Source organism: Pleurodeles waltl, chromosome 12 (assembly GCF_031143425.1).
Source record: "Pleurodeles waltl isolate 20211129_DDA chromosome 12, aPleWal1.hap1.20221129, whole genome shotgun sequence".
In the NCBI taxonomy this organism is placed as follows: Eukaryota; Metazoa; Chordata; class Amphibia; order Caudata; family Salamandridae; genus Pleurodeles; species Pleurodeles waltl.
In genome coordinates this window covers 98,451,835-98,478,554 of record NC_090451.1, presented here as the reverse complement: position 1 = coordinate 98,478,554, position 26,720 = coordinate 98,451,835, and the positions used below count along the sequence as shown (strand labels likewise).

The window sequence follows — 26,720 nt, the reverse complement described above, 5'->3', positions numbered from 1 at the left end:
GACCTTTGACCTGGCAGGGCTTCAAGAACCTATTTGACAAATGCGGAAGATATGCCATGCTCTGCAAACTTTTTAGCTATTTTCGTGCTATGCAAATGCCACATAAACAAGTCTAAACAATGGTGCTGTCAAAGCAAGCTTATCACGAGCCCAAGAGCAAGAAAAGAAAATAAGCCCTGCACTACGGGCTGAGTAGTGAAGCACAGAAATATTCAATGGCCCACTCGGGCCTCTGTACCCGGTGCAATCTACCCACTGCACAATTAAAAGCTCGTCTCTGATGCAAAACTGCATACTTTTTTTTATCCTGGTTACCATCATCTGGGTGATGCAACCTCCTACCAGATTAGGTCAGATTGCACCAAATATACAGAAAAAATACCACATCTCTGTCAAACGTCTGGGTGATTCAGAAATGACCGTGTGCCCCCACCTTAGGCAGGAAGCCCCCGCCCTGAACAAAAAATCCAGCCCTTCTCACAAACCCGCTGGGTGACTGGAACTCCCATGATTTGCACCAGAAACCTTCACTCGGTGGCTTCCGTGCAAAGGTGAAACCCGAGCCTGTGCTGGGCTGACAGCGCCCTCCCCCTGCTTCCTCTGCCCTCCCCTCGGACCTCCAGAGGACGGCTGTATGTAAAGCAGGCAGGAGAAGGGGGTGCAAACTGCTCTCGAGTGATATAAAAAGGGAGAAGCTCCCACAGGCTGAAAAGCAAACACCTTATCTCTACTGAGCGCGAGTTCCTGGAGCTGAGCACCACTATTCCTCACTCTTTCCAGTGCACAAGCGCCAGGCATCGAGCAGAGCCCTCACTTGCACGGACGCGTGTTCGGCGCTAACGCAGTGTCATACTTGGACCACCCCACCATGCAGTCTGCACCTCTGGCTGCCCTGGCGCTCTGCGCCGCCCTGCTGGCGGGCGAGGCCGGAGCCTTCGCGTCCGAGCGCAAGTCTTCTTCCGGCAAGGATCGCAAGGTGCAGGTGGCCTCGTGGGACGAGATGAATGTGGTCGCCCACGGCCTGCTGCAGCTGGGCCACGGGCTGAAGGAGCACGTGGACCGCACCAAGGGCCAGCTGCGCGAGCTGGGCGGCCGGCTCATTGCGCAGAACCTCAGCCTGGCTGAGCTGGGGCGCGGAGCCCGGCAGTCGGAGCGCGAGACCGAGGCGCTGAGCGGGCGCGTGCAGGAGCTCGAGGGCCGCCAGGAAGACCTGCAGAACGGCACGCGCAGCCTGCAGGGCGCGCTGCTGGAGTTGATCCGCGGCGCCGCGCGCCTGGACCGCAAGGTGGAGAGCATCGAGGAGCGCGTGCAGCACCTGGAGCGGCCGGGGCGCGCGGAGGGAGATGCCAACCTGGGCATGGTGCAGGTGAGGGGCTGGGCGCGGGACACCTGTGGTGCGTGGTGATGGAGGGTACTAGAACACCTGTGTGGTAGATGGTGTTGGGACAGGGAGGGATGTGAAGGACCTGGGGTCATGGGATACCTCTAACGTTACGGGCGCAAAACACCTTCGACATTAGTATTTGTTAATGGGTATGAAATACCCCTGTCAGCTAGTACCTGCGGTGTATGGTAACAGCGTCCAACACGTGTTTGATTTCTGATATTGAGGAGGGGTTTTACGTACCTGATGACATGGAACACAAACAGTGTTACGAGTGGTATAGATGTCCCGTGAGGGTCACGGTAAGGGGTTTAGGACATCCGTGCTGCGTGAATGGGAAAGTGAAGTGGTGTGTTACGACTTACACCCCTGTGACTCAAGACAAGATCTCCTGGGTGCATGTTAGGAGACTATTAACACCCGAAGGCATGGAACTCCAGTGTAACGTTTGGTGGGATACGGTACTTGTAATATGTTTGCGGGTAATGATATAAGTAAGCGCTTTAGAGAACCTTGTGATGCGTGGTAAGGTTGTAGGACAGCCAGGGACATAGATGACTCGTGTATTGCATCGCCAGGGGGTGATTAACAATGACATTTGGGGCTTTGGAACACCAGTCCAGAGAACATTGAACAGATTTGCGGTGACCAGTGCGAGACTTACGGCTCGTGTCATATATGGGTATGAGCAGTGTAGCAAGGGAGCCTTAGCACACCTGTGCGCGCGCGCGCTGGTGTGGCTTGTATTTAGTGGGTTAGAACACCTGTGCGCATAGAAAATGTTAAGTATATGGTGAGATGCTCAGATCACTTGTGTTTTGCTTGCGGAGGACTTTAAACACGTGCGAGGCGAAAGGGTGGTGTAGGTGAAATTCTTATGTGTACATAAATGTATGTAATGGACACAGAATACCAGGAGTGTAAGATGTTGGTCATATTTTGACGTTATACTTGCAGGAGGCTTAGAAGAGGTAGGGAGCTGGGGGTTGGGGGGGTGGGTTGCAGCAGCGAGGCATTTATAGATTTATCGATAAGGGCCACGGGCCACCCTCGAAGTTCATGTTACAATGTAAAGGTGGCAGGGTTGGTGCAAAGGTTTTAGAAAATCTACAGATGTCACAGCTGTGCCTCATAGATTTAACACCAGACAGCAGCGAGCGCAACTGTGAGATGGGATTGCAGCAGGGTGTTCCGAGAGAACAGCAGCCTTTTGAAAGTAGGTTAATGGGACATAGGCAAGAGGCCATCGCCCGGTGGTTGCACGAGGCAGGGGGGCAGCTACCATTGGTGCAGCAGGTGCAGTTGCACCGTGGCCCATTGAAGCCGGACAGTTGCTGTATTTTACTACCCACTTCAACGCGTGCACCAGGGTCCACGGCATCCTTGCCACGCTGCTGGGGCGACGTACCTTGTTGGTCCCGCCTGTGACTACATGGGGGCTCCTACGGTGATGTTGAGTCCCTCACAGTGGTGCAGACTAGAGTATCCCCCAGAGATCCACCGGCGGAGAGCTGCTGCCCTGGCCGCGGGGAGTCTCCACCTGTTGGTGGAGGGTGCATGGCGCCTCCCGCAGAGTGATGCCACGCCTGGCTGCAAGGAGGTGAACTGGTGATGGTGGGTGAGCCCCGCGCGGGGGTGGCCTGGAGTAGCCCTCAGCTGGCCTCACTGTAAGTACAGTACCGGAGGGAGCTGGTCCCTCTCCAGCCCGCTCGGGGCCTGGCACAGGCCGCGCAGTGACGCCTCCGGCGTGCCGTACGTGCCTGGGGCCTGGACGCGGCGGCCGGAAGCTGGGGTCAGGAGACACACCCGACCCCGCAGGCGGCCGGCTGTTTGATGGTGTACCCGGGGGGTGTGACGGGCCGGGCGAGGGATAGATAGGGATGCACACATAACTTCCAGCCCGGACCGCTCAGGCGCACGAGGCTGTCTCCAGAAAGACTCCGATGGTCCCAATGTTGCCTGAGGAAGAAGCGTGTGTGGTATATCAGGTCTGCAGAGTGTAGCCTCGTATCATTGTGTTCTACTGATTTTGCAATGTTTTTATAGCGCCTACAACCCTTTGTTCAAACCGCCATCCCCATTCTAGATTTTGAAAAAAACCGCAATATAAATAATGGTCGCCTTAGTCTCTGAAGAACTGTTCCTGTCCTTGTGCTGTATAATGCCCCCGTCTCTCAAAGCCCTGTCACCATTGCGCTTACATTTGTTTTATGAAGGCACTAGTCTCAGTAAACCATTACGTGACCCTGGGTAATTTGGCCTATAGGAGAGGCAGAGTTGCCCCGGGACCGCATCATAATAATCTCTTTTACAGTTCAGAGGATAAACCGTGGGACTTTCTCTTAATCTCTCAATATTATTTTTATTCCCCACTGCAGTCTCTAATGGATGCTCAGAACAAGCGCATCGACGAGCTAATGGAGAAGATTAAGCTGCAGCAGTACAAGCTGGACAAACAGAACCTGCAGATTAAGAGCCTGCAAAGCAAAGTGAGTGTTTGGGACTCGCAGCGGCCTGCGTGGTTGGTGGGCGCGAGCGCGGGAGAGGGGTAGTTGCAGGCAGTGCCTGGATTCGAGCACGGGCCAGTGACTTAGGTCTGTGTGCAAGAAGATGCCAGTGGCAGAGCGCATCCTCTGACCAGGGACTGGGCGCGAGCACAGGCCATGGTGCGAGTGCTGAGCTGGGGAGAATGACACTGCAGTGCAGAGTGTGGGTGGCAGCAGGATCCAGAGGGTGTGGGAGTCTTTGGCATGGGCTGGGCACTGGTGCAGCCCATGGGAGTGTGCAAGTGATGACCATGGCTGTGTGCGAGGGTGGACTATGGTTAAGTGCGAGCCCTGAGTGTGAGTGCCGGTCATTGCTGGGTGCAGAGACCTACCATAGCCTTGTACAAGTGCTACTGCCAGTCTGAGTGGACTCTATTGGCTGGGCTTCAGGACTGAATAGGGACAAGGTGCCGTCAGGAGCTTCTTTTGAGCACAAACAAAGACTTTGGTGCAAACCAAATAAGAAAACATGACTGCAAACATGAGGTCTGGAGGAATAGAAGTATTGGATATAAGACACCATTGACCTCAATCTTCGAGGTAAATGCCAAACTTCAGCTCCTTCGAACTGTGTAAGGAGCATCATAAAGTACTTAATAATGATGTCAAATTCTAGGATGCATGTAGCAAAGTGGCCCCAGATCTTCTCATTGCTTAACTTGATGTCCTAAAGAAACTGCTGAGACACCCCTAGGTGTTCAAATGGATCTAGCGTCCGAGCCCCGTGACGCATGAAACGCTGTTCTGCAATTGTTAGTGTTGTTACAGAGTCATATTTCCATTGTCCAACATATCACTTTCATTCCAGATTCAAGACAACAAGACCGTGAGCCCAAAATGGAGGTCGGTCCTCAGGAAGAAGGCCAAAGATGTTTCTGAAAGGCAGAACGCCAGCAATGTAGCAGCCGAAACTTTGAGTGAGTACCGCGAGGCTGTGCATGACAGCACAGAATGTCTGTTCTCGAATAATGCTTCAGATCTACCCATAAAATGCAAATATGTACATTTACAGTGTCTGACAATAAGATGTGTTTTAATGGTACCTTCCTGGTACATTCCAATACTTCGGCTCCAACACAGAAGTGTTGGTTTCTCATGGAGCGCAGTGACATTTTATTTGAATGTTAATGCTATTTTTTGAGCCATGCTTGAACTTCCAGTACTTTTAAATCGAAAAACAAACATACAGCTTGAGCAGTGCCCATGTGGCAAAATCCACCTCAAACACTTGAGCTTCTAATGATCTGTTGAGCAGAAGTTAGGTGTCCTATCATACAACTGGTAACCCCCCTCCTGGGCTGATGGGGGATGCTGCAGTTAAACACTAGTCTCATGTGGAATTCATGACACATGTTAAACCTGCAGGAAATCTTTCATTAAAAAAAAGATCCAAATCGATGCTTCACCCCACCCCCACTTGCACCAGAGATACCTGACCCTATGTGCCATCTCTGCCGTGTTGCAAACTGTGCCTTATCTCTTCTCACTTTTCTCATATTGCTTTAGAAGACAAGAGCAGCCATGTCACCAATGAACGTATTCTAGTGAAAAATTGTTTGGCTGAGAAAATAAATCAGTGAATGCTTTTAATTTGGGTGCCACACCTGCACCATCCCTGTCTAATCTGTACACTCAAACTTTTAATTGAAAGAAGCCACTTTGAGATTGAATAGGGGATCTAGAACTCTATGGAAAGCATTGAGCGATGTGATTTGATGGGATGGGGGAATGCATTAAACAGTATTATCATTTCTGGGTAGCTTTCTGGATGGACCCTCACAGGATGGTGTAGGCGGGAGTCAAGTACATGGGCAGGGCTGCCGTGACCACACAATAGCTGCTTTGTACGCAGGCCTTCAGTGGGCCCGGAGCCAAGTGGGTGAAAGTTGAAGAGCTCCAGGGCCTGCTCCATGGAGCGGGTAAATCACTTCCAGTGCGAGGCCGGAGTGTCCCTGCGCACTGTACACCCTGGATGTGCGCCAACTAGGGGAGAGGTGAAGTCTTACTCACCGCGGTACGTGGCCCGGCCACAACCTTATTGTGTGCTGACGGGAACCCATTCAAGGAAATAACTTCCATGCAAGTCCTTCGAGCGTGACATCAATGAAGTAAGGGGGGTGGGGCTTTCTGCATCTATTATTCGGACTTTTTCTCTTACCATTTGACACAGCACCCACTAACCATACTCTTTTTACTGTGTTACATAACTTTGGTATAAACTACACTTGCGGCCCATAGAGGTTGAGGAAACTTTAAACCTCTGTCAAGTATCTCCAGCCCCATCTTTATTTAGTTGTCCCTTACACCAGTGACATTGATCTTTCGTGCACCAGTAAGTGCACATCTATGGTGTAACCTTTCCTGAATGTGGAAAACATCTGTGGCCCTTAAGGTGAAGATAACTGCAGAGCATCTGTTTGGGTTTCTACGGACCATCGCATTACTATCCCTGCCGCTGGTTCCTGGTTACACATTGGGTGCCACTGTCCACGTGCACAGCATTATCAGAAGCTACCAGTGGGTGTCTCTGTGATAGACAGACATGGGGGTGTCATTGCTCCTCATGTCCACAGGGTGCCACTGTTCTTCCGTCCCATTGTGTGTTGCTGCTACTGTCCTCTAGGTGTCGCTGCTCCTCATTGAGTGTTACAGCACTTCCTGTTTGTGGAATGGCACTGGCCCCGCTCTTTAAAGTTACTGCTTCTATGGATGTTGGGGATCTCCCAACCACAAGGTGCTGCAGCACCGCCCAACCACGTAGTGTGTGTGACGGGTCTGTCAGTGTCGATTCCGCTCCTGCTACAGTGCTCGTGGACGTGAGGTCCCGGAAGATGTAGCGTGTTGCGAGATGAGGTGATGTAGTTTCAGTTGAGGTAACATCGAGATCAGGCGATGTGATGGCAGCGGAAGATGAGGTGAAGTGATGAGAGATGGAAATGGAAGGTGGGTTGGTGGGAGGAGTAAGAGGAGACCAGGTAGTCAGAGGCGTAGGTGTGAGGAGGTGATGGGCATGGGCTGGTAGAGAACAGGATCTGTAGAAGATGCATGAGGGAGTGAGGTGAATTAAGAGCGGGCAGAGGAAAGTGGTATTCAGTGCCATAAACAGATGGGTGGCTATAGAAGGAAAAATGGTCAGCAGTGTGGACAAGGACGGAGAACGCTACTGTCCTTTAAAGATATATCACCGATTGTATGGTAATATTCTGGAAGAGATCTTTGAGCTGCATTGGATAATTTTTATAAGCCAGATTCAGAAGACTGACATTAAGGACTTTATAGAAGAAGAAATATGTTTCTGTCATTTACAAAGATCATTCAGTCACACACACATCTTTTCATGGGTTTGGGTCCCAAATAAGGGGGCATTTTTTCATATAGAAACTTCGTGTAGGGTGGAAGTTGTTTGCTCTTTACAAGGGGTTCAAAAGTAAATCAATTTTACTGCAAGTGGGAACTCCGTGCCAGAGTCACCTTGGGGACTAGGTTACCCCTCCTCCCCCCGCCCAGATAAAGGTAAAAAATAAGCTAAATACAGCCTCATAACCTGAATGGAGGCATCAGAAAACCGGACCCCCAGAAGGTCGGGCTTTCCAAATTTAAAAAAATGCAAACCTTCCTTCAGTGCGTGTGATAGTCCAAGTAGACTTGTATTATCTCGAACATAGGATGACTCCTCTACAAATCCTTGCATTTTTGTCACTGGAATTTGGGTGCAAGCAATGGGGGTGTTTTGTCTTGATTCTAATTTTTCATTATCGAAGTTCTTTGACTTTTTTAACAATCTTGTTGGATGAAATCCTCCTTGCCAAACTGGATTAATTTCTAGATTAGTGGTTGACGAAATTTAACCAGTGTACGTTTCCTTTAAAGTCAATAACAACTGAGTCATCTTTAATCATAGGAAAACAGTGCAAGGTGGGCAGTAATCAGGTTCCAATTAAAAAGGAGCTGAAAAAGGAGCTGTGATCGGATTCTAATTAAAAAGGAGTTGTGATAATTTATGTGACAATTATTCCCTCACGCTCAGGAATGAAACAAGGCGCCCCTGGGAAGTGAGGTGCATTGGCTTAGTTATTTTTCCTTGAAACGCGTCTCAGAGAGAAACAAAACTTACTAGATTTTAATTTTTTTAGAGTCTTTGAACACTTTGTAAGTGTGTCTTTCGTTATTAAAGCCCGAATTGCATTAGTGCACGGTAATACAGGCGCTGTCAAGTTACAACATACAACACCCTAGTCCAGACATAAAACCACTTGACAGTAAACCAGGTAATTTACAGGGGTGCACAAATTACTGATGCTCTGGTAAACCACAACATATGCTGTCAGCAGCAACTAGGCCTCCCGCAAAGAGCAAGCGCTGCTTTCACCAGGAACCGTGTCGCGGAAAAGCACGCATTTCACCAATGTGCACTATTACATGGCCAGCACTCCAGTCACGACTTTCGCATTTTACACTGGACAAGCACCATGGTAAACATCATCTGTGACCTGGTGAACCCCCGCTGCCACCACGTGTGTCACATTAAACAGGAACCCATTTCACCCTTGGGGAAACATGACCGCTCAGTCCAGCCACAGGTACTGCCATATGTCATCAGATGAACATCCCTCAGTGGTGCACGTTACTACACATGTCGTATGACCAGAACCACGACTCCCAATAGGCATGTTACACTGCTAGTGCTCTGGTCATGTCCCCTTGTGCCACAGAACCAAAGTGAAGGATTTACTGTGACACATGTCAACAGGAAAGAGTCATCCACTGACGTGTCACTAGTTCGGGTGTCACATTCAAAGGCATCTCGCTTCTCCACCATACATGTGCTGACTTCTAGAGCTGCACTGGCCCCATCAGTATACATGTGTCGCATGATGAGTCCCAAGAACACCGCTGCATGCGTCACAGTGAGCGGGTGCCCAGGTAAGCGCCTAGTTAAAGTCAGCGCCACCTCAGCACTATGAACCCCAGGGCGTGAAGAGCTGTTCCAAGGCACTGAATGTTTCCAATTATTTCCTGGGACTGGTACAGCCTCAGTGAGGGACCAGCCAACTGGGTGAAAGTTCAGGGCTGACTCGCAGAGAAATACTTAAAAAAAAGTCTTTTGTTTTCCCCCCACCCTGGAGGGGATTGTTTTTTTCAGAAAAGTGGGTGAAAGGTGAATTTTTTTTAGACAGTCAGAGCCCTGTTTGGATTAGTGAGCTCAGATGGCGTTAAGACTTACCCCTCCCTCCCGCCTCCCTCTGCCCTCCTCAGACTTCCCACACACCCGCAACCTTTCCCCTACTTCCATCGAGAGGCTCGGTGCAGCACTGCGGGGCCCGGCTGATGTAAGACCACGGAGGCTGATGTAAGCCTGCGAATCAGAGGGCTATAGGCTCGGCATACTGAACTGGATACAGCTCCTGGATGCGCAGAGAGAAAAGGAGGCGCTAGACGCAAACTAAAGGCGGATACTTCTGGCTGCTCCCGAGCCTCGCACAGCTTTAAGTGTATGAATTCTGGGTTCAGCACTGAAGAAAGGCTGTTTAATGCTCGCATTGGTAGGAGCAGGCTCTAGAGCCCGCAGAATGCGCACTGAGGCAAGGCAGTGACGTTTTAAGGATGTTTGCCCCCCTCACTGTTTATAAATGTACTGCCCATTTTTTGCCAATTAAAGCTCGCCTGATGCCAAACAGACTTTAAAAACAGGGTTCACACACAAATAATTGAAATAGGTCTATCCTGGGTCCCCCAAACCCCTCAAGATTCCACTGGGTAATGTGAGAGATACTCCGGGGTAGAGGTAGGCAGAGGGGGAAGCTGACAAATTGAAATGGACTGAGGCAAGCTAGATAAATAGAAGGTTTACTTTCCCAGGGGTGTCCTTGGGAGGTGATGGCCCCGGGCAATTGGCCTTAAAACGTCTCGGAGGCAAGGTGGCTCTAGGCGTGAGTGGGTGCTGCTCTAGACTCCGTCCGTCCACGAGTTCTCAATCCAGCCCTTGGTAGATAAGAGAGGAAGATTGAGAGTTAGGTTGGTAGGGGCCGGTGCTGGACTCCTCACACAGAGAGGGCCTTTGTAGGATCAGCAAGTAAGAGGTGGCTCTGGAGTCTGCCCTGGAGATAGGCAGCATCCATATTCAGCACTCAGAGGCAAGGGTGTCCCTAGGCTCTGTGGTGCGTCCATTTACATCTAGGGCAGTGGTTCCCAACCTTTTGATTTCTGTGGACCCCCACTTTAACATTAATGGAACCCAGGGACCCCCACTGAATCATCATTGGAATCCAGGGACCCCTGCCTGAGTCATTACTGGAAGCTGGGGACCTAATTTGTCAATATTTGTTATATGTTTTTATTTTCTAGGCTCTCGCGGACCCCCTGAGAAGGCTTTGCGGACCCCCAGGGGGTCCCAGGACCACAGTTTGGGACCCACTGATCTAGGGTACTTAAGAGAGGTGGCTCTGTATAGGGCATCACTAGGCTCGGTAGTTTAGAGAGACAGATTTGTACTCCACTGAGTGCTCTAGACTCAGCGGAGAGTAGGGGTCTTTAAACTGGGGGCGGGCCCCCCTAAGGATCCTCAAATGATCCTGGGGGAAGGGGGCGCCAAGCTATGGCCAAAAGAAGCATTATGCTGAAAACAGGTCTTTGTTTTAAGCGGATTCAAATGAGCAGCAGTAAGGCTTGTAGTGGGCCGTCCCCAATATGTTTTGTCATTTAGAACCAAGCTGGCAGTATGTTTAAAAATGGAAGGGACTCCAAATACTCTCCAAAACCCCCACCCCCAATGTCACACTGTGTATACTTTTACACGTTAGTAAGGCCTGCCTGACCAGAGTAGTAAGTTGGCATCATCTATTTGCATTTTTAAAACAGTAACAGAACTTAACTGCAATGTTTAAAAAAGTCTATACATATTTGAGGGTTGCCAATTTAATAGAATACACGTGAAGAATTCGGAGGGGGGCCCCTATGATTTTTCTCCACTGAGGGGCGCTGCAGTGATACGTTTGAAGACCCCTGGCGTAGAGTGCATTGATCTGTAGATTTGACTAGTAGGGGGTGTTCTTGCTCTGAGGAGTCGGGAGCTCCGGGCCCTCGGTAGGGCTTCTGTCCACAAAGGAGCCTTTGCGTTGTGAAGGGGACCTAGAGCGCCTCGCCGATCTGGGGGAAAGTTCATGTTTTCCTCCCGAGTCATGGTCTGTGTTTTTTCTACTTTGTTTCTTTTTACGACGGAATTTGTTTCCCTCTGGGGCACAGCAGGGCCTCGGGAGGAGCACGGGACCCGAGGTTACCTCCTGAAGCTAAAAGCTCCTTTAAATCCGCTTTTCTCTTTCCATCTTCCCTGTGTGAAGTGCAGGCAAGTGCCGAGTCCGGCCGAAGAAAACCGATCTACGGCGCCATCTTGAGTCTGCATGAGTGCAGTCAGTATTCGCTTCACGCTTAAAAGTCCTATTTATTCAGCAGTTTTTCATTTTTATGTGTTTCTTGCCCAGAACTGTAGGAGACTAAGCCTTAAAAATACTTTTAATTAATTTTAATTCTGCCCTAAAGCAGAACTGCAACGAAACACTCGTTGGAATCCTAAGGTATGCAGCCCTAGTGATACCCAAGCTTTACAAAAATTCAACTGTTTCCGGAGACCCCACCCAAAACTTACTGAAAATGGTGGGTCATTTTAAACTGCAGAAGGGGCGGGACCCGGGCCAGTGGCTTCAGTAACACTGGTAGGGTAGAGGCCGGTCTGGCCACCCCGTCAGCTTGCCACTGAAAGGTTAAGGTGATGCCTGAGGAAGGCAGGGTAGGTGCGAACCCTGCCGGACACTTGAGGAGTGCCTCTCCAAGGAGCACCCGCCACAGCGCCTCACTCAGTCCCGTGCTAGTCCTACATTTTAAAATTCAGTGGGGCTGTGGCTGGCTCTGTCGTATGTTAGGGTTACCTACCTCTGTGAGACTGGCCGAGCGAGTCAGTCTCAAATCGAATTAACTTTTCTGGACGGCAAGGAGTGCATTGAGGGAGTCACTCATTCTACTTGCTTTCTTTTGAGAACTAGGTAGAGCCGGGGACCGATTGGTCACCTGTGGCCTGCGTCTTGAAGGCAGGTGAGATGACCAGAGTCAGTGGCTCGACTGACCGGAGTCCTAAAGATGGTGGTGGGAATAAATGCGGTACAGTGGGCCTCATGTCTTGGGAGCCGGTGCCCCTGCACATGCTGCACTAATGATAGTCACTCACAGGTCGCACGCTACTTTGTGTGCAGGGTCGGATTAGGGACAAAATTAGGCCCAGGCACACAAAAAAAAAAAATGGCCCACATTCACAAATTTTCATGATTTTTTGTAGTTGTAGATAGAGGGAACTCGGCCGAAGGGCATTGAAGCGATTTACATGAGAACCAATTACACTGCACAAGATCAAACTCTTTTTTTTATGTTAGGGAGTAAGATTAAGGGCCAAATGTAACAAAGGGTTTTTACCATTCTGTGTCAATGGGAAAATGTGTTCGTACATATGGCCCTAAGTGAGTTGTCCAGAATCACAGGAAATTGAGGTCCTACATCGGCAGCGTTGACAAGCATGCTACACCCTATGATTTTGTTCCTCTGGTGAAGGTAAGGTGGCCTTGCAGCTAGATCTACGCAAACACAGCCCACCCATCCTCCAATGCCTAAAAGTCACTGGGACTGAGGTTACAACACCATGCCCCTAGCGAGGCTATTTCTCGTGCCCCCTCCCGCCTCCGCAAGATTAGGTGAGAATGCCCTCCTGCGGATCCCTGCAAACTCCCACCCTCCCCACACCCACCATGGCCTGACAGTAATGGCCTGGCTGAGGGGGGCGACACTGCTTGTGGGTCACGCCGACCACACGAGGCAAGTGGCTGAGGCGAAAATGCCCTACGGGCCACAGCAACACCTGGCCCCAGCCTCAGTTTGACAGCATGGCAGGGAAGTATCCATGATGATGGTGCCACATTACTGTGCTCTGGCAGGGACTGGCGAAGACTTGGTTACCCTGAGGCACTGGCCCACGCTCAATGCCCATCTCACCCATCCAACTTTGAAATAAAGTGTGATTTTGGCATAACTACTGGGTGCACTGTGCCGTCAACAGTAAGGCGTGATTTGTGACATCCTAAGGACGATGGGTGCGGTGTGAGTTCCCTGGATGCAGAGCGGATACCACCACGTCTAAGTCATCAGACGCTGTTTGCAGTGACAGTCCTGGACTTTCGGACAACAACCTAATGCATCCTGGATGTTGTCTTATGTTACTATTGTTACTAATTAAAACTAGCACACAAGAAAGCAGTTATTGTAGATGAAAAGTTTTGGGCTGGCGACAGTAGCCATAACGACCTGGGATGAGGTGGTCATCCTACAGCCATAATTCACTGATGGAGATATATTTTCGTCTTTTGAAGTTTGCCCAACACCTTAGGCACCAGTTAAGGTGAAATGAAGAAGCTGACCATTAGATTTTTTTTTTTTTATGCATTGACCATGCCTCACTTTTCCAACCCATCCTGTGCATGCCTGTAATGACCCCATCCCTATTGCATCCAGTTCACTATAGTGAAAGAGCTTGCAAGCTCACATACGCTCACTAAGACTTTTGTGTCACCATGTACTGACTTTGCTGCACCTCGTCACTTTCCTGCTGTTTCTTCGTCGTTCTTTTTTGTTGGTTCTAATACTTGGTTTAATAAGATTCACACCTTAGACAGTCTCCGCCATATGTTGAAGATGGAACTCAGTCTTGTGCTTGTCACTCCTACGCATTCTTTACCTGGTGAGTTGGTGCGTCCTGCATGGTGCTGTGCACTAAACCAGGCTACTGACGAGGTTGTAACGTAAAGCGCACCACAGGTTAAGTAACAAATAGATGGGAACTAGGCCTAACTGCACACTAGGAAACAGAAAACATGTGTTCGATGGCATATGTTGCTGCAGATACACATGTTTAGCACAGTCCGCTGCCTGGTGTTGGGCTCGGAGTATTACAAGTTGTTTTTCTTCGAAGAAGTCTTTTTTGGTCACGGGACCGAAGGACTCCTCCCTCTTCGGCTCCATTGCGCATGGGCGTCGACTCCATCTTAGATTGTTTTTTTTTCCGCTGTCGGGTTCGGAGGTATTCCTTTTCGCTCCGTGTTTCGGTTCGGAAAGTTAGTCAGAATCTCGGAAGAAAGCGTCGGTATTGTTCCGTTCGGTATCGGGATAGTTAGGTACATCAACACCGATCATCGGAAGACTTTGGGGTAGCTTCGATCCCCCATCGGGGCCTGGTCGGCCCGACCGCGTGCGACATCGAAGCCGATGGAACGGACCCCGTTCCGTTTATGCCCAAAATGTCACAGTAAGTATCCTTATACAGATCAGCACTTGGTCTGTAACTTGTGCTTGTCCCCCAAGCACAAGGAGGATACCTGTGAGGCCTGTCGAGCCTTCCGGTCCAGAAAAACACTCCGGGACCGAAGAGCCAGGCGTCTACAAATGGCGTCCACGCCGACAAAACAACGTTTCGACGACGAAGAGGAAACATTCTCGGTTCCGGACTCAGAATTCGGAGACTCCGACGTCGAACAACAACAACAAACAGTGAGTAAGACGTCGAAAATAAAGACCATCGAAAAAACAAAAGCCCAGGGGACGCCACTGCCAACAGGCCATGGCTCAACCCATAAAACAGGCGACCCGTCGAAGGCGCCGAAAAAGGGCACGCCCATAGCGAAGACACCCGACTCCGGTCGAGGGACCGCCATGGAGCAACCTCGGAGCCGAGATAGCGGCTCCGAGAAGCAAAAACAAGATGCCGGCACCGAAAAACATCGGCACCGAGACACACTGCCGAAAGCCACAAAAATTCAGTCTGTACCGAAGCCGAAAAAAGATTCTCTCTCAGCGCCGAAAAGTTCCACACCTCCTTCCTACACAGAGGAACAAGGGATAAGTGGCCAGATGCACAGATTTGGACAAGAGCTCCAAAGTGTAGAATCAGACTACACACAAAAGAGACTGTACATCCAACAAGACACAGGGAAGATATCAACTCTTCCCCCAATAATGAGAAAAAGAAGGATCGGATTTCTCAAGGATGACGCACAACCACAAGCCAAAGTGGTTAAAAAAGTCACGCCTCCGCCCTCTCCACCACAACAGGCATCGCCGGCACAAACTCCGCCACAAATGCACTCACCAGCGCAAACTACTGTAAGTCAAGATAATCAGGATCAAGACGCTTGGGACCTATACGACACCCCAGTGCCGGACAATGATCCCGATTCATACCCCACAAAGCCGTCACCGCCAGAGGACAGTACCTCATACTCGCAACTGGTGGCTAGGGCAGCAGAATTCCACAATGTCCAACTGCATTCCGATCCTATAGAGGATGATTTTTTATTTAACACCCTCTCGGCTACACATAGCCAATATCAATGTCTCCCAATGCTACCAGGGATGTTACGGCACGCAAAACAAATTTGTGAGGAGCCCGTAAAATCAAGAGCCATCACCCCAAGGGTGGATAAGAAATACAAACCACCACCCAGAGACCCAGTGTTTATTACTTCGCAGTTACCACCTGACTCCGTAGTAGTAGGGGCAGCTCGCAAAAGAGCAAATTCCCATACATCTGGTGACGCCCCACCTCCGGACAAAGAAAGCAGAAAATTTGATGCGACAGGAAAAAGAGTAGCATCACAGGCATCCAACCAGTGGCGCATCGCAAATTCTCAAGCGCTGCTAGCCCGATATGACCGCGCACACTGGGATGAGATGCAACTTCTCATAGACCATCTTCCCCAGGAATACCAAAAAAGGGCGCAGCAAATAGTTGAAGAGGGACAAACGATCTCAAACAATCAAATCCGCTTTTCAATGGACGCAGCCGATACTGCAGCGAGAACAGTCAACACTGCTGTCACCATAAGGAGACACGCTTGGCTCCGCACTTCAGGGTTCAAACCTGAAATCCAGCAGGCTGTCCTTAATATGCCCTTCAACGAGAAACAACTTTTTGGCCCTGAAGTGGACACAGCCATTGAAAAACTTAAAAAGGACACAGACACGGCCAAAGCCATGGGCGCACTCTACTCCCCGCAGAGCAGAGGCTCTTTTAGAAAAACTCCATTTAGAGGGGGGTTTTGTGGCCAACCCACAGACACCACCAACCAACAAACAAGAACCACACCATATCAGGGTTCATTCCAAAGGGGAGGTTTCAGGGGATATAAAGGGGGTCAATTCCCAAGGAGTAGGGGAAGATTCCAGACTCCAAAAACACCTCCACCTAAACAGTGACTTTCAAGTCACACAACCCCTTCACTCAACACCAGTGGGGGGAAGACTAAGCCAATTCTACCAATCTTGGCAGCAGATTACAACAGACAATTGGGTACTAGCAATAATCCAACATGGCTATTGCATAGAATTCCACAAATTCCCACCAAACATCCCTCCAAAAACACGCAAAATGTCACCACAACATTTAGAACTTTTAGGACTAGAAGTTCAAGCACTACTGCAAAAGGATGCAATAGAGTTAGTACCAGTACAACAAAAAAACACAGGAGTTTACTCCCTGTACTTTCTAATTCCAAAAAAAGACAAAACATTAAGACCAATATTAGATCTCAGGACACTAAATACCTACATCATATCGGACCACTTTCACATGGTCACACTACAAGACATCATTCCACTGCTCAAACAGCAAGATTACATGACCACATTAGACCTAAAAGATGCGTACTTTCATATACCGATACACCCTTCTCACAGAAAGTACCTAAGGTTCGTATTCAAAGGAATACATTACCAATTCAAGGTGTTGCCATTCGGAATAACAACTGCACCAAGAGTATTCACAAAATGTCTAGCAGTAGTAGCAGCACATATCAGGAGACAACAAATACATGTGTTTCCTTACCTAGACGATTGGCTAATCAAGACCAACACAGTAAAAAAGTGCACAAACAACACCACATATGTCATACAAACCCTTCACAAACTGGGTTTCTCCATCAACTATACAAAGTCACACCTCGAACCGTGTCAGACACAACAATATCTAGGGGCAACCATCAACACATCAAAAGGAATTGCCACTCCAAGTCCACAAAGAGTTCAAGCATTCCACAAGGTAATAAGTGCTATGTTTCCAAACCAAAAGATACAGCAAAATTTGTACTAAAACTTCTAGGCATGATGTCATCATGCATAGCCATTGTCCCAAACGCAAGACTACACATGCGACCCTTACAACAGTGCCTAGCATCACAATGGTCACAAGCACAGGGTCAACTTCTAGATCTGGTGTTGGTAGACCGCCAAACATACCTCTCGCTTCTATGGTGGAACAGCAACAATTTAAACAAAGGGCGGACATTTCAGGACCCAGTGCCTCAATACGTTATAACAACAGATGCTTCCATGACAGGGTGGGGAGCACACCTCAATCACCACAGCATTCAAGGACAATGGGACGTACACCAAACAAAATTTCATATAAATTACCTAGAACTGTTAGCAGTATTTCTAGCGTTAAAAGCCTTTCAACCCATAATAACACACAAATACATTCTTGTCAAAACAGACAACATGACAACAATGTATTATTGAAACAAACAAGGAGGAACACACTCAACACAATTGTGTCTCCTAACACAAAAAATATGGCAATGGGCGATTCACAACCACATTCGCCTAATAGCACAATTTATTCCAGGGATCCAAAACCAACTAGCAGACAACCTTTCGCGAGATCACCAACAAGTCCACGAATGGGAAATTCACCCCCAAGTTCTGAACAATTACTTTCAAATTTGGGGAACACCCCAGATAGATTTGTTCGCAACAAAAGAAAACGCAAAATGCCAAAACTTCGCATCCAGGTACCCACACCGCGAATCACAAGGCAATGCTCTATGGATGAGTTGGTCAGGGATATTTGCATACGCTTTTCCCCCTCTCCCTCTCCTTCCATATCTAGTAAACAAATTGAGTCAAAACCAACTCAAACTCATACTGATAGCACCCACATGGGCAAGACAACCTTGGTATACAACTCTACTAGACCTTTCACTAGTACCGCATGTCAAACTACCCAACAGACCAGATCTGTTAACACAACACAAACAACAGATCAGGCATCCAAACCCAGCATCATTGAATCTAGCAATTTGGCTCCTGAAATCCTAGAATTCGGACACTTAGACCTCACACAAGAATGTATGGAGGTCATAAGACAAGCTAGAAAAGCTTCCACTAGACACTGCTATGCATCTAAGTGGAAAAGATTTGTTTGCTACTGCCATACCAATCAAATCCAACCATTGCATGCCTCTACAAAGGACATAGTGGGATACTTACTACATTTGCAAAAAGCAAACCTCACTTTTTCATCTATAAAAATACACCTCGCAGCAATATCTGCTTACCTACAAACTACTCATTCATCGTCTCTATTTAGAATACCAGTTATTAAAGCATTCATGGAAGGGCTAAAAATAATTATACCACCAAGAACACCACCAGTTCCTTCATGGAACCTTAACATCGTCTTAACAAGACTCATGGGTCCACCTTTTGAACCCATGCATTCCTGTGAAATGCAATATCTAACGTGGAAAGTCGCATTTCTCATTGCAATCACATCCCTCAGAAGAGTAAGTGAAATACAGGCATTTACCATACAAGAACCATTTATTCAAATACACAAAAATAAAATAGTTCTAAGAACAAATCCAAAATTTCTACCAAAAGTAATCTCACCATTCCATTTAAATCAAACAGTAGAATTACCACTGTTCTTCCCACAGCCAGATTCCGTGGCTGAAAGGGCACTACATACATTAGACATCAAAAGAGCACTAATGTACTACATTGACAGAACAAAGCTAATCAGGAAAACAAAACAACTGTTCATAGCTTTTCAAAAACCACACATAGGAAATCCAATCTCTAAACAAGGCATTGCTAGATGGATAGTCAGATGTATTCAAACATGCTATCTTAAAGCCAAGAGAGAATTGCCTATTACACCAAAGGCACACTCAACCAGAAAGAAAGGTGCTACAATGGCCTTTCTAGGAAACATTCCTATGAGCGAAATATGTAAGGCAGCAACATGGTCTACGCCTCATACATTTACTAAACACTACTGTGTAGATGTACTAAATGCACAACAAGCTACAGTAGGCCAAGCTGTACTAAGAACATTATTCCAAACTACTTCAACTCCTACAGGCTAAACCACCGCTTTTAGGGGAGGTAACTGCTTTATAGTCTATGCTAAACATGTGTATCTGCAGCAACATATGCCATCGAACTGAAAATGTCACTTACCCAGTGTACATCTGTTCGTGGCATTAGTCGCTGCAGATTCACATGTGCCCTCCCGCCTCCCCGGGAAGCCTGTAGCCGTTTAGAAGTATATCTTAAATCTTAAACATTTGTACATTTGTAAATAATTATTATAAACTTTTTATGTACATACGTATTCACTCCATTGCATGGGCACTATTTATAGCAAACAACTCCAGCCTCACCCTCTGCGGGGAAAACAATCTAAGATGGAGTCGACGCCCATGCGCAATGGAGCCGAAGAGGGAGGAGTCCTTCGGTCCCGTGACCAAGAAAGACTTCTTCGAAGAAAAACAACTTGTAATACTCCGAGCCCAACACCAGGCAGCGGACTGTGCTAAACATGTGAATCTGCAGCGACTAATGCCACGAACAGATGTACACTGGGTAAGTGACATTTTCATTTCCATTGACCTGACCCAAGCCTAGACTGTTGACATTTGGCGCCCAGGCTTAGTTCTGCCAACATGGATTCTGGCTCCCAGCCTTCGCTTGGCGCCCTCCCTCTGAGGGTCACCTGGAACTTCTGCTCCAGATAAAACTCCTGCAGTGTACACACAAGTCAACTACAAATATGCAGTGATGCCAAGAACCTGAAAGAAAGCAGAAATCAGTAAACACGTGAAAGGAGATGCGCAAACCACCGTCCCAAGCAGTCAGGTTCTGGCAAAAATCCTTTCTCCGGCACCTTCAGAAGACAAGAATTGGCAATACATTTTTCACACTAAATTTAAGAACTTGTTCTAGTATTTGCGCCCCTTGGGGTAGGTATACCATTTTGATGCAAAGAGCTATTGAAATGTCACTGAAAACCTGTAAAGTCAAGACTTTTTGGCCACTGTTTTACCCGTTTCATTGGAAATTCATATTTTCTTAGCACCAAATCCCGAACTTGCGAATTACAGATAATGTCTTGTCTGCCGATTTAATGCGGTCACAAGTTCAGCTTGGAGGAGCCAATGTCCACGGATCTCCAAGTACAAAAACGTTTCGTAAACCAGGAACCCTGGACTCTGAAATATTTCAGGTTAAGAGAACTTGAAGCCATTTGCAAATTTGATTTTAACTTTCATGTTGAGCAGAGTTTCAGTAGACTTTGTTCAAGGAGGATAACAAGGCTGGTTGAAAGGTTGAAATTGTCTTTTTGAAGAAGACATGACAAAGTACAACTGTCTGGTGTGTCTCGTGCATAAGTATCACACGCCCAAAAACTGTCAGTTCCTGTGGGTTGAACTAAAACAAGAGAGCTAAAAAGGATAGACAAGGGACTTGTGCTAATTTCAGCTTTGGCGCCCACCACCAGCTGAGCACAAATTGGGCTTTCGCTTTTTGCTTTTAACTAATACCGATTTCCAGTGCAAAGTGTGAAAAGTGGCATATTAACACTCATAAAACTGTCTCAAAATTTTGTAATTATTTTTAACACGCACATTTAAATGGAACTGAAACAGCGTGCAAAAATATCTGGTTCCCTGGGAATAATGTAAAAAAAAACTTTAGACACCGTGCAGAAACACCTTTCATCCTGGCACAAAATGATTCTGTTGATCTCTGTTTTAGAACAAATGGCACACAAGCTTACTCACAATTTTACATGTTTCTAGGACGCTAAGTTGACATTCTAAAGCCACATTCGTTGGAGCAGACTGTAGGTGGCGAAATAGTGGTTCAGTACTATACCACAGATTCCAATCTCTAGAGTTTGTAAGCACACGCGGTAGTATTGAACGCGCAGTTGTGAAGTGAACTGTTTACACTCACACATTCTCTGGGCCTGCAGCGTGGGGGATCTGTTTGCCTTCACACATATTTGCAGCTGGGGTGAGCCATTGTGAAGTAGGTTCAAGTTAGCTGACGCCCCTTGGCACATTCCTGGACTCGGGTTTCGCAACAGTGTGCTTCGAAGGAATGTTTGTTGGAGGCGCGGAGCTGCACTTTAGCTGTACAACCCGCACTGTCGTGTTGGCACAAACATTTGGACCGAAGTCCAAGGTTCTGCAAAATAATGATTGATTTTCTGTTCATGGCCACGTAGCTGTCTGTACACAGACAGACAGCTCGTGTTGGCCACAAGCAAGCGCCGCGCAAAGACTGCACTAATCACAGGTTTCATGGGGCACCAGGCGCAGCCCAGTTCAACCGTACAAGACCCCACGATGTGCGCATCCCCGATCTCACATAGAGCAGCAGTACTGCACAATGCACTAAGGGTCAGATGTAGCAAAGGGTTTTACCCATTCTGTGTCTATGGGAAAATGTGTTCGTACATATGGCCCTAAGTGATACATGTTGGCTATATGTCGGAGTCTGGGTAAGATCACTAGTTCACCCCTCCAGCGGTGCGTCGTTAGCAGGCTTTTGCTGCATTTCCTATGATAGGATTCCAAAACATTGCTGTTCTGCTTTGAATTTGCTTTCAGATAAATTTACTCCAATCACCACGTTTGGTGACACTGGTGCAAAGCACTCCCGGGCATTCACCCCACGAATCTGATATTTGTCAGTCTGTTAAATTACCAAGCTACTGTTAATTCAAAGAGTTTTCATTTTAAGTTTCAGTAAGCTTGCGGCATCAGAAGTTTTAAATGGAAATACATGACCTTTTTCACACGTAGATACAGCGAGCAATCACTAAAAACACTGTAAAGTGGCTCGGCCTTGTGCCCCCACAACAACCACAAATAAATGAAAGTGACTCCCGACATTAAATTGTGCTTGTCTTTGTGTAATAGACACAAGATCTAGAACTTAGAATATAACAAAGTGTCCGAGATCCGCTTTCTGCTTTCAGGGGTGCGGCGCGTATGAACACAAGGGTTGGACCCAGGCCTGGTGACTTTCAGGATACTCCATGACTACATTCGCGAGCTCTTATTCTCTCCCTTGGTATCCAAATCTGTATTACAAGCGTGTTAGATCTGGCTTGGAACTTGCCCTCTGGGGCTTGTGTTGGCATCTCGCTGTACTGTCCAACACTTAAATTTCATGTGCTTGTGGGTGGTCAACACACTTCTGAGAAAAACTCGGTAGTCATCATGGTGTTCTTTCCGCAGACTTTCCGACTGACTGCCAACAGCTCTTCCTAGAAGGGAAGGAGACGAGTGGCACCTTCTACATCCTGCCTCGGGGATCTTCAGAGCCCATTCAAGTGTTCTGTGAAATAACAGCAGGTCAGTGCCTTAAACATCGCTCAGCCATCTCCAAACGGAGCATCCTGAAGGCTGCATGATGCTGAGACAATGAACTCACTGTACCTTTCTGCCCCCCCCAGATGCAGGCTGGACCGTGATCCAGAGGCGATTTGATGGCTCTGAAGACTTTGACCGCGTTTGGGAAGCTTATAACAATGGATTTGGGAATCTCACTGGTACGTACCCGCATGCATCTACTTATTTCTAAGTTTCCAGTTTGGGGAAAAGGGGTTTAGAACCAGAGGGATAAGTAAATTGTCCAAGAACAAACAGTCTTGCTCAAGTTTGGGACCACGGACAATACTTGTTTCCCTTTTCTTCTCAGTATGATTTATAGGAATTATTTGATGGAAAAGGGCATGCACCATCAAGTACCAAAAATGTTTGCCCAAATATTAGTGTTTAGTTCATACATTGTTAGACACTTAGTGAATCGTCCAATTCTTTAATCCATTTCACAGTGAAATCTCACCCGAAAAGAATATTATTGTTTTTCCTTGTAAAAACGCTCTTTTTTGTTCATTCAGTGATCCTAGAGTAGGTCAGCTCCTTGCTGACTTAGGGTGCTGACTCAAGTAGCATTCACGCCGGCCGAGAATAGAGCAACTCCTGGCACATATGCCACTTTTGTTTAAGCATGTCACACGTGTGTAGCTAGTCTGCACATAAGGCCATATATTGTACAGCTAAACTAATTCTTAAAAAACGTATAGTTTTTATAAATTATGCAAAACAAGGAAAGGAATTCTGGGATACTGCCAAACAAGGCATTGATAGTATCTGTCAGTGCATACACTGATGTTATTTTTTCTGTAATATTGTTTGCTTGATGTGATTTGCTTATTGTACATTTACCACTTGTGTTGTGAGCATGGAGGTGTTAGTTATCTTCCTTGATTTGCATTTCTAATAAAGATATCTATATTTTACATTTTACTGCTTTCCGGGTCGATCCAGAGAATTTCTTAACTGCCTTCACAGCTAAAGGCATAGTGCTTGGTCTGCTAGCACAAGTCTGACTCTCTTCATATTGGGATGACTCAGCCCAAGCCCAAAATCTTCTGCTGATTACGGGCAACCAGTTTACCTCTAGCTACAGATCTAAAGTTGGGGCTACTCGTTAAAGATTTATGACCGTGCATCATAATGCATAAAAAGTTAGAGTGAGACAGGCCATGTGTTCAGTGACCTGTGCTTCAGGAATGTGTTTCAAAACTGTTCATGTGTCGCTTTTAAGAAATGTCCGAAAAGCCTTTCCCTCGCTACAGTCCATAGAACCTAGGTACTCACCTTGTGTTGCGTTCTGTTTTTCAGGTGAATTCTGGCTTGGCTTGCAGAAGGTCTACGACATCGCCAGGCACGGGCGGCACATCATGCATGTTGAACTCCATGACTGGGAGGAGACCACAAAGTCCATTGAGCTACTCTTCAGCCTGGGAGGACCAGACTCTGGTTATGAACTGCAGGTCCATGGCGTAGTTTCAGGAGACCTAGAAAATGCAATCGGAGATGTCCGACCACTTCTATTCTCGACCCGAGACCGTGATCAGGACCTGAAACCAGATCTTAATTGTGCTAAGCACCTATCAGGTGAGCACCGAGGGACCGGTTTCTGCAGTGGATGAATGAGAGCCACATCACTTGAAGTTACATATGGTTTGAATAAAGAGGTTGAACAGGATTCAGAGGCATAATAGTATTTCTTGGGTAATTGGTATAGCCTTGTTTTCAGTAGAGCTTATGCTTGTTAAAAGTCAGTCTCCCTATTCTATTGTATGTCTCCACATGTAAAATCAAAAGATAAACTGAGTCTGAAAGAGATTATATTTGCTCTTAACATTTCACAAATTCAGAAATCCTCACTCTCCATCCTGGTAGCATAATGTGTAGTTTTAAGAAGTACTAGTGAACTAAAAATGCTTGTCCTTTTACTTTGCTGCCCAGTACCAGAATTGTATTTGGTTTGTTTTCATTATCCATAGGCTAACTACATGGTTACAATACCACAGTATTGATATTCCCTTCAATTCTTCAGCCTCCTTGAGAAGTGTCAGTATCTCTTCAATGCAGGTCCACTGTGCATCCTTTTAGGTGTAAAAATTAATGTTTTTACATCAGGGCATCATGGGACTCCGCCAACATCCACAGTTCAAAATTTTGAGAAGAACAAGATACTATTCTGAGCCTTGAAACTAGATGTAGCAACATTTCAGTTCATAATATTCCAGTTGCAAAACCATTGCTAAGTGTCCTAGTTACAGAAATGTAAAAAATGCAAATTTGAGCAGAGAGTAATTTACATGTAAGCATAGTGCTAATTCAGTTTTTCCAAATTCTTTTTACTATAGATTAATATCACTCTTGTGTCACCTTCATAGTGAGTTTGGCACTCTTGAAAACTGGTGTCTCGTGCCTCTTTTCCTAAAGTGGTGTGTATTCGGCGCTATGCCTTCCTGCTCTCTGTAGATTATCTCTGCTCATAGGTGGAGCAGTAGCTGGGATGCTCCAGTCAATATCTACCCCTTGATGGTACAGCGTGCACCCCTCAGCACAAGGTCGGACAGCTTCGGCTTCTTCCTTGTGTCTCATTTTGTCAGAAGTGACAGGTATAGTTTCAGGATTTTTGTAAAACTGGTTTAGCCTCCTACAAATATCAACAATACAAAAAATAAACAACGATCAATATAAAATGTACCAATAGATCTGGACGTGTATAGCAGTACAAACAAGGGGCACAGTTTGAAGGATATGGTGCTTCTTGCTGGGATAGGAAATGTTTAAATCCCAGTTTATTTGCTTCTCTATTCTGGGATTTTGTTTTTTGCGAATGTTTGGTAGTTCACCAGGTTTATAATGGACACGAGCACATACAAATTCACTACTTTCCAGAATGTTTTACAGCCACTTAGTGATAATTCATCATCTTACACCATCTTGTGGTCTGTGTTGCAGGTGGCTGGTGGTTCAGTTCCTGTGGTCCTGCTAATCTCAACGGCAGATATTTTCGCTCCATCCCTCGCCAGCGGCACGAGAGGAAGCAGGGCATCTTCTGGAAGACTTGGAAAGGGAGATATTACCCTCTGAAATCCACCAGCATAAAAATACGGCCCTCAGATATGGTGGCATAACCCTAAATGAACAATTTGTGTGATTTCGGCTTTTGTGTCGCAATTGCAGGTGGGATGCCACATTATCCAAAAGGACACCATGGGACTCAACAATGTGGTGTTTACAACCTGGAAAGACATTTTGCAGGAGGTCTAGAGAGTAGAAAGCAAACTTTCCAGTCAAATAGTGAGGACTCCTGAATTCTGAACTTTGTTAAACTCTACGCACAGAGCAATGCAAGGCTGGGCTCTTCTGGTGCAGGGGACCCCACCATAGCTTTAGGTGATGAAGTAAAGAGCGCAGACTCTCTTTACCCTAGCGACATCAGGCGCACAAGTGATAACCACTGTTACACGTCAGCTGGGTCGATTTTTAGTTTTTATTTTATTTTTAATTTGGAAGACTGGTGCCACCGACGCTTCTAACTATTGCTACTGCCACAGGTTTTTGAATGAAGAGTTTGTGCATCTTTTTCTGTTTTACATATTTCTTTTCACATTAGCACAGTTTATTTTGTAAACCACTCGTTACATTTCTGCACTGAAAACAATGATTGGTTCTGAGGTTATACGATTTCTTAGCTTCCACAGACACTTGGGAGATATATGTATATATATATATATATATGTATAGTCAAAGAACATAGACGTGGAATTAAGAATAGTACATATATACTAGTTTATATATAGTTCTCACCTCGATATTTTGGTGTTTGATGTTAGGCCACAATAATCTGGTTTCTCGATATCCCAGACTACAACTAAATCCCAAAGATGCTCAGAGTGGGCAGTCGACGATGAGTGAGGCTATGCAACGGCTCCCTGCAATCACGAGGGAGAAGAGCGAGGGTCTTCTGCTGCCGCACAGCAGCTCTCCCTATTTCGGTCATATTGACTGTAGTGTGATAGCTTTTGTCAGCTGCATACGGTTTGTAAATAGTCATTTGTAGAGTACAATGTCTCTGTAATTAACTTTTACTGTTTAATTTGTTCCCATATTTAAATCTTGTAATAAATGTTTTTGTAATTTATAAATGCTTGTTTACCTGTTAAATGGAGTCTCCGTTGTTCAGGGCTCTTTTCTGTTTTGTACGAGTCCACTAGTCTCTTAACATCGTTTTAATAAATAACACATTTAAAAGTT

General features: G+C 46.7%; 1 protein-coding gene across 1 annotated transcript; it reads left to right on the top strand.

Annotated features, from left to right (window-relative positions):
- The first annotated feature begins 707 nt into the window (after positions 1–707).
- ANGPTL4 (angiopoietin like 4) lies at positions 708–26,720 on the top strand. The gene is made up of 7 exons (XM_069216614.1): positions 708–1,366; positions 3,763–3,873; positions 4,739–4,847; positions 22,332–22,448; positions 22,550–22,645; positions 23,784–24,059; positions 25,422–26,720. The coding sequence occupies exons 1-7, from the start codon at positions 869–871 to the stop codon at positions 25,595–25,597; spliced, it is 1,383 nt and encodes a 460-aa protein (XP_069072715.1). The 5' UTR covers positions 708–868; the 3' UTR covers positions 25,598–26,720.

Excerpts from the sequence above, each read along its gene's own strand:
- ANGPTL4 (XM_069216614.1), top strand. The coding sequence starts at position 869 with ATGCAGTCTGCACCTCTGGCTGCCCTGGCGCTCTGCGCCGCCCTGCTG. Across the intron at positions 4,848-22,331 it reads TGTAGCAGCCGAAACTTTGA|ACTTTCCGACTGACTGCCAA; the intron begins GTGAGTACCGCG and ends TTCTTTCCGCAG. Across the intron at positions 22,646-23,783 it reads TGGATTTGGGAATCTCACTG|GTGAATTCTGGCTTGGCTTG; the intron begins GTACGTACCCGC and ends TCTGTTTTTCAG.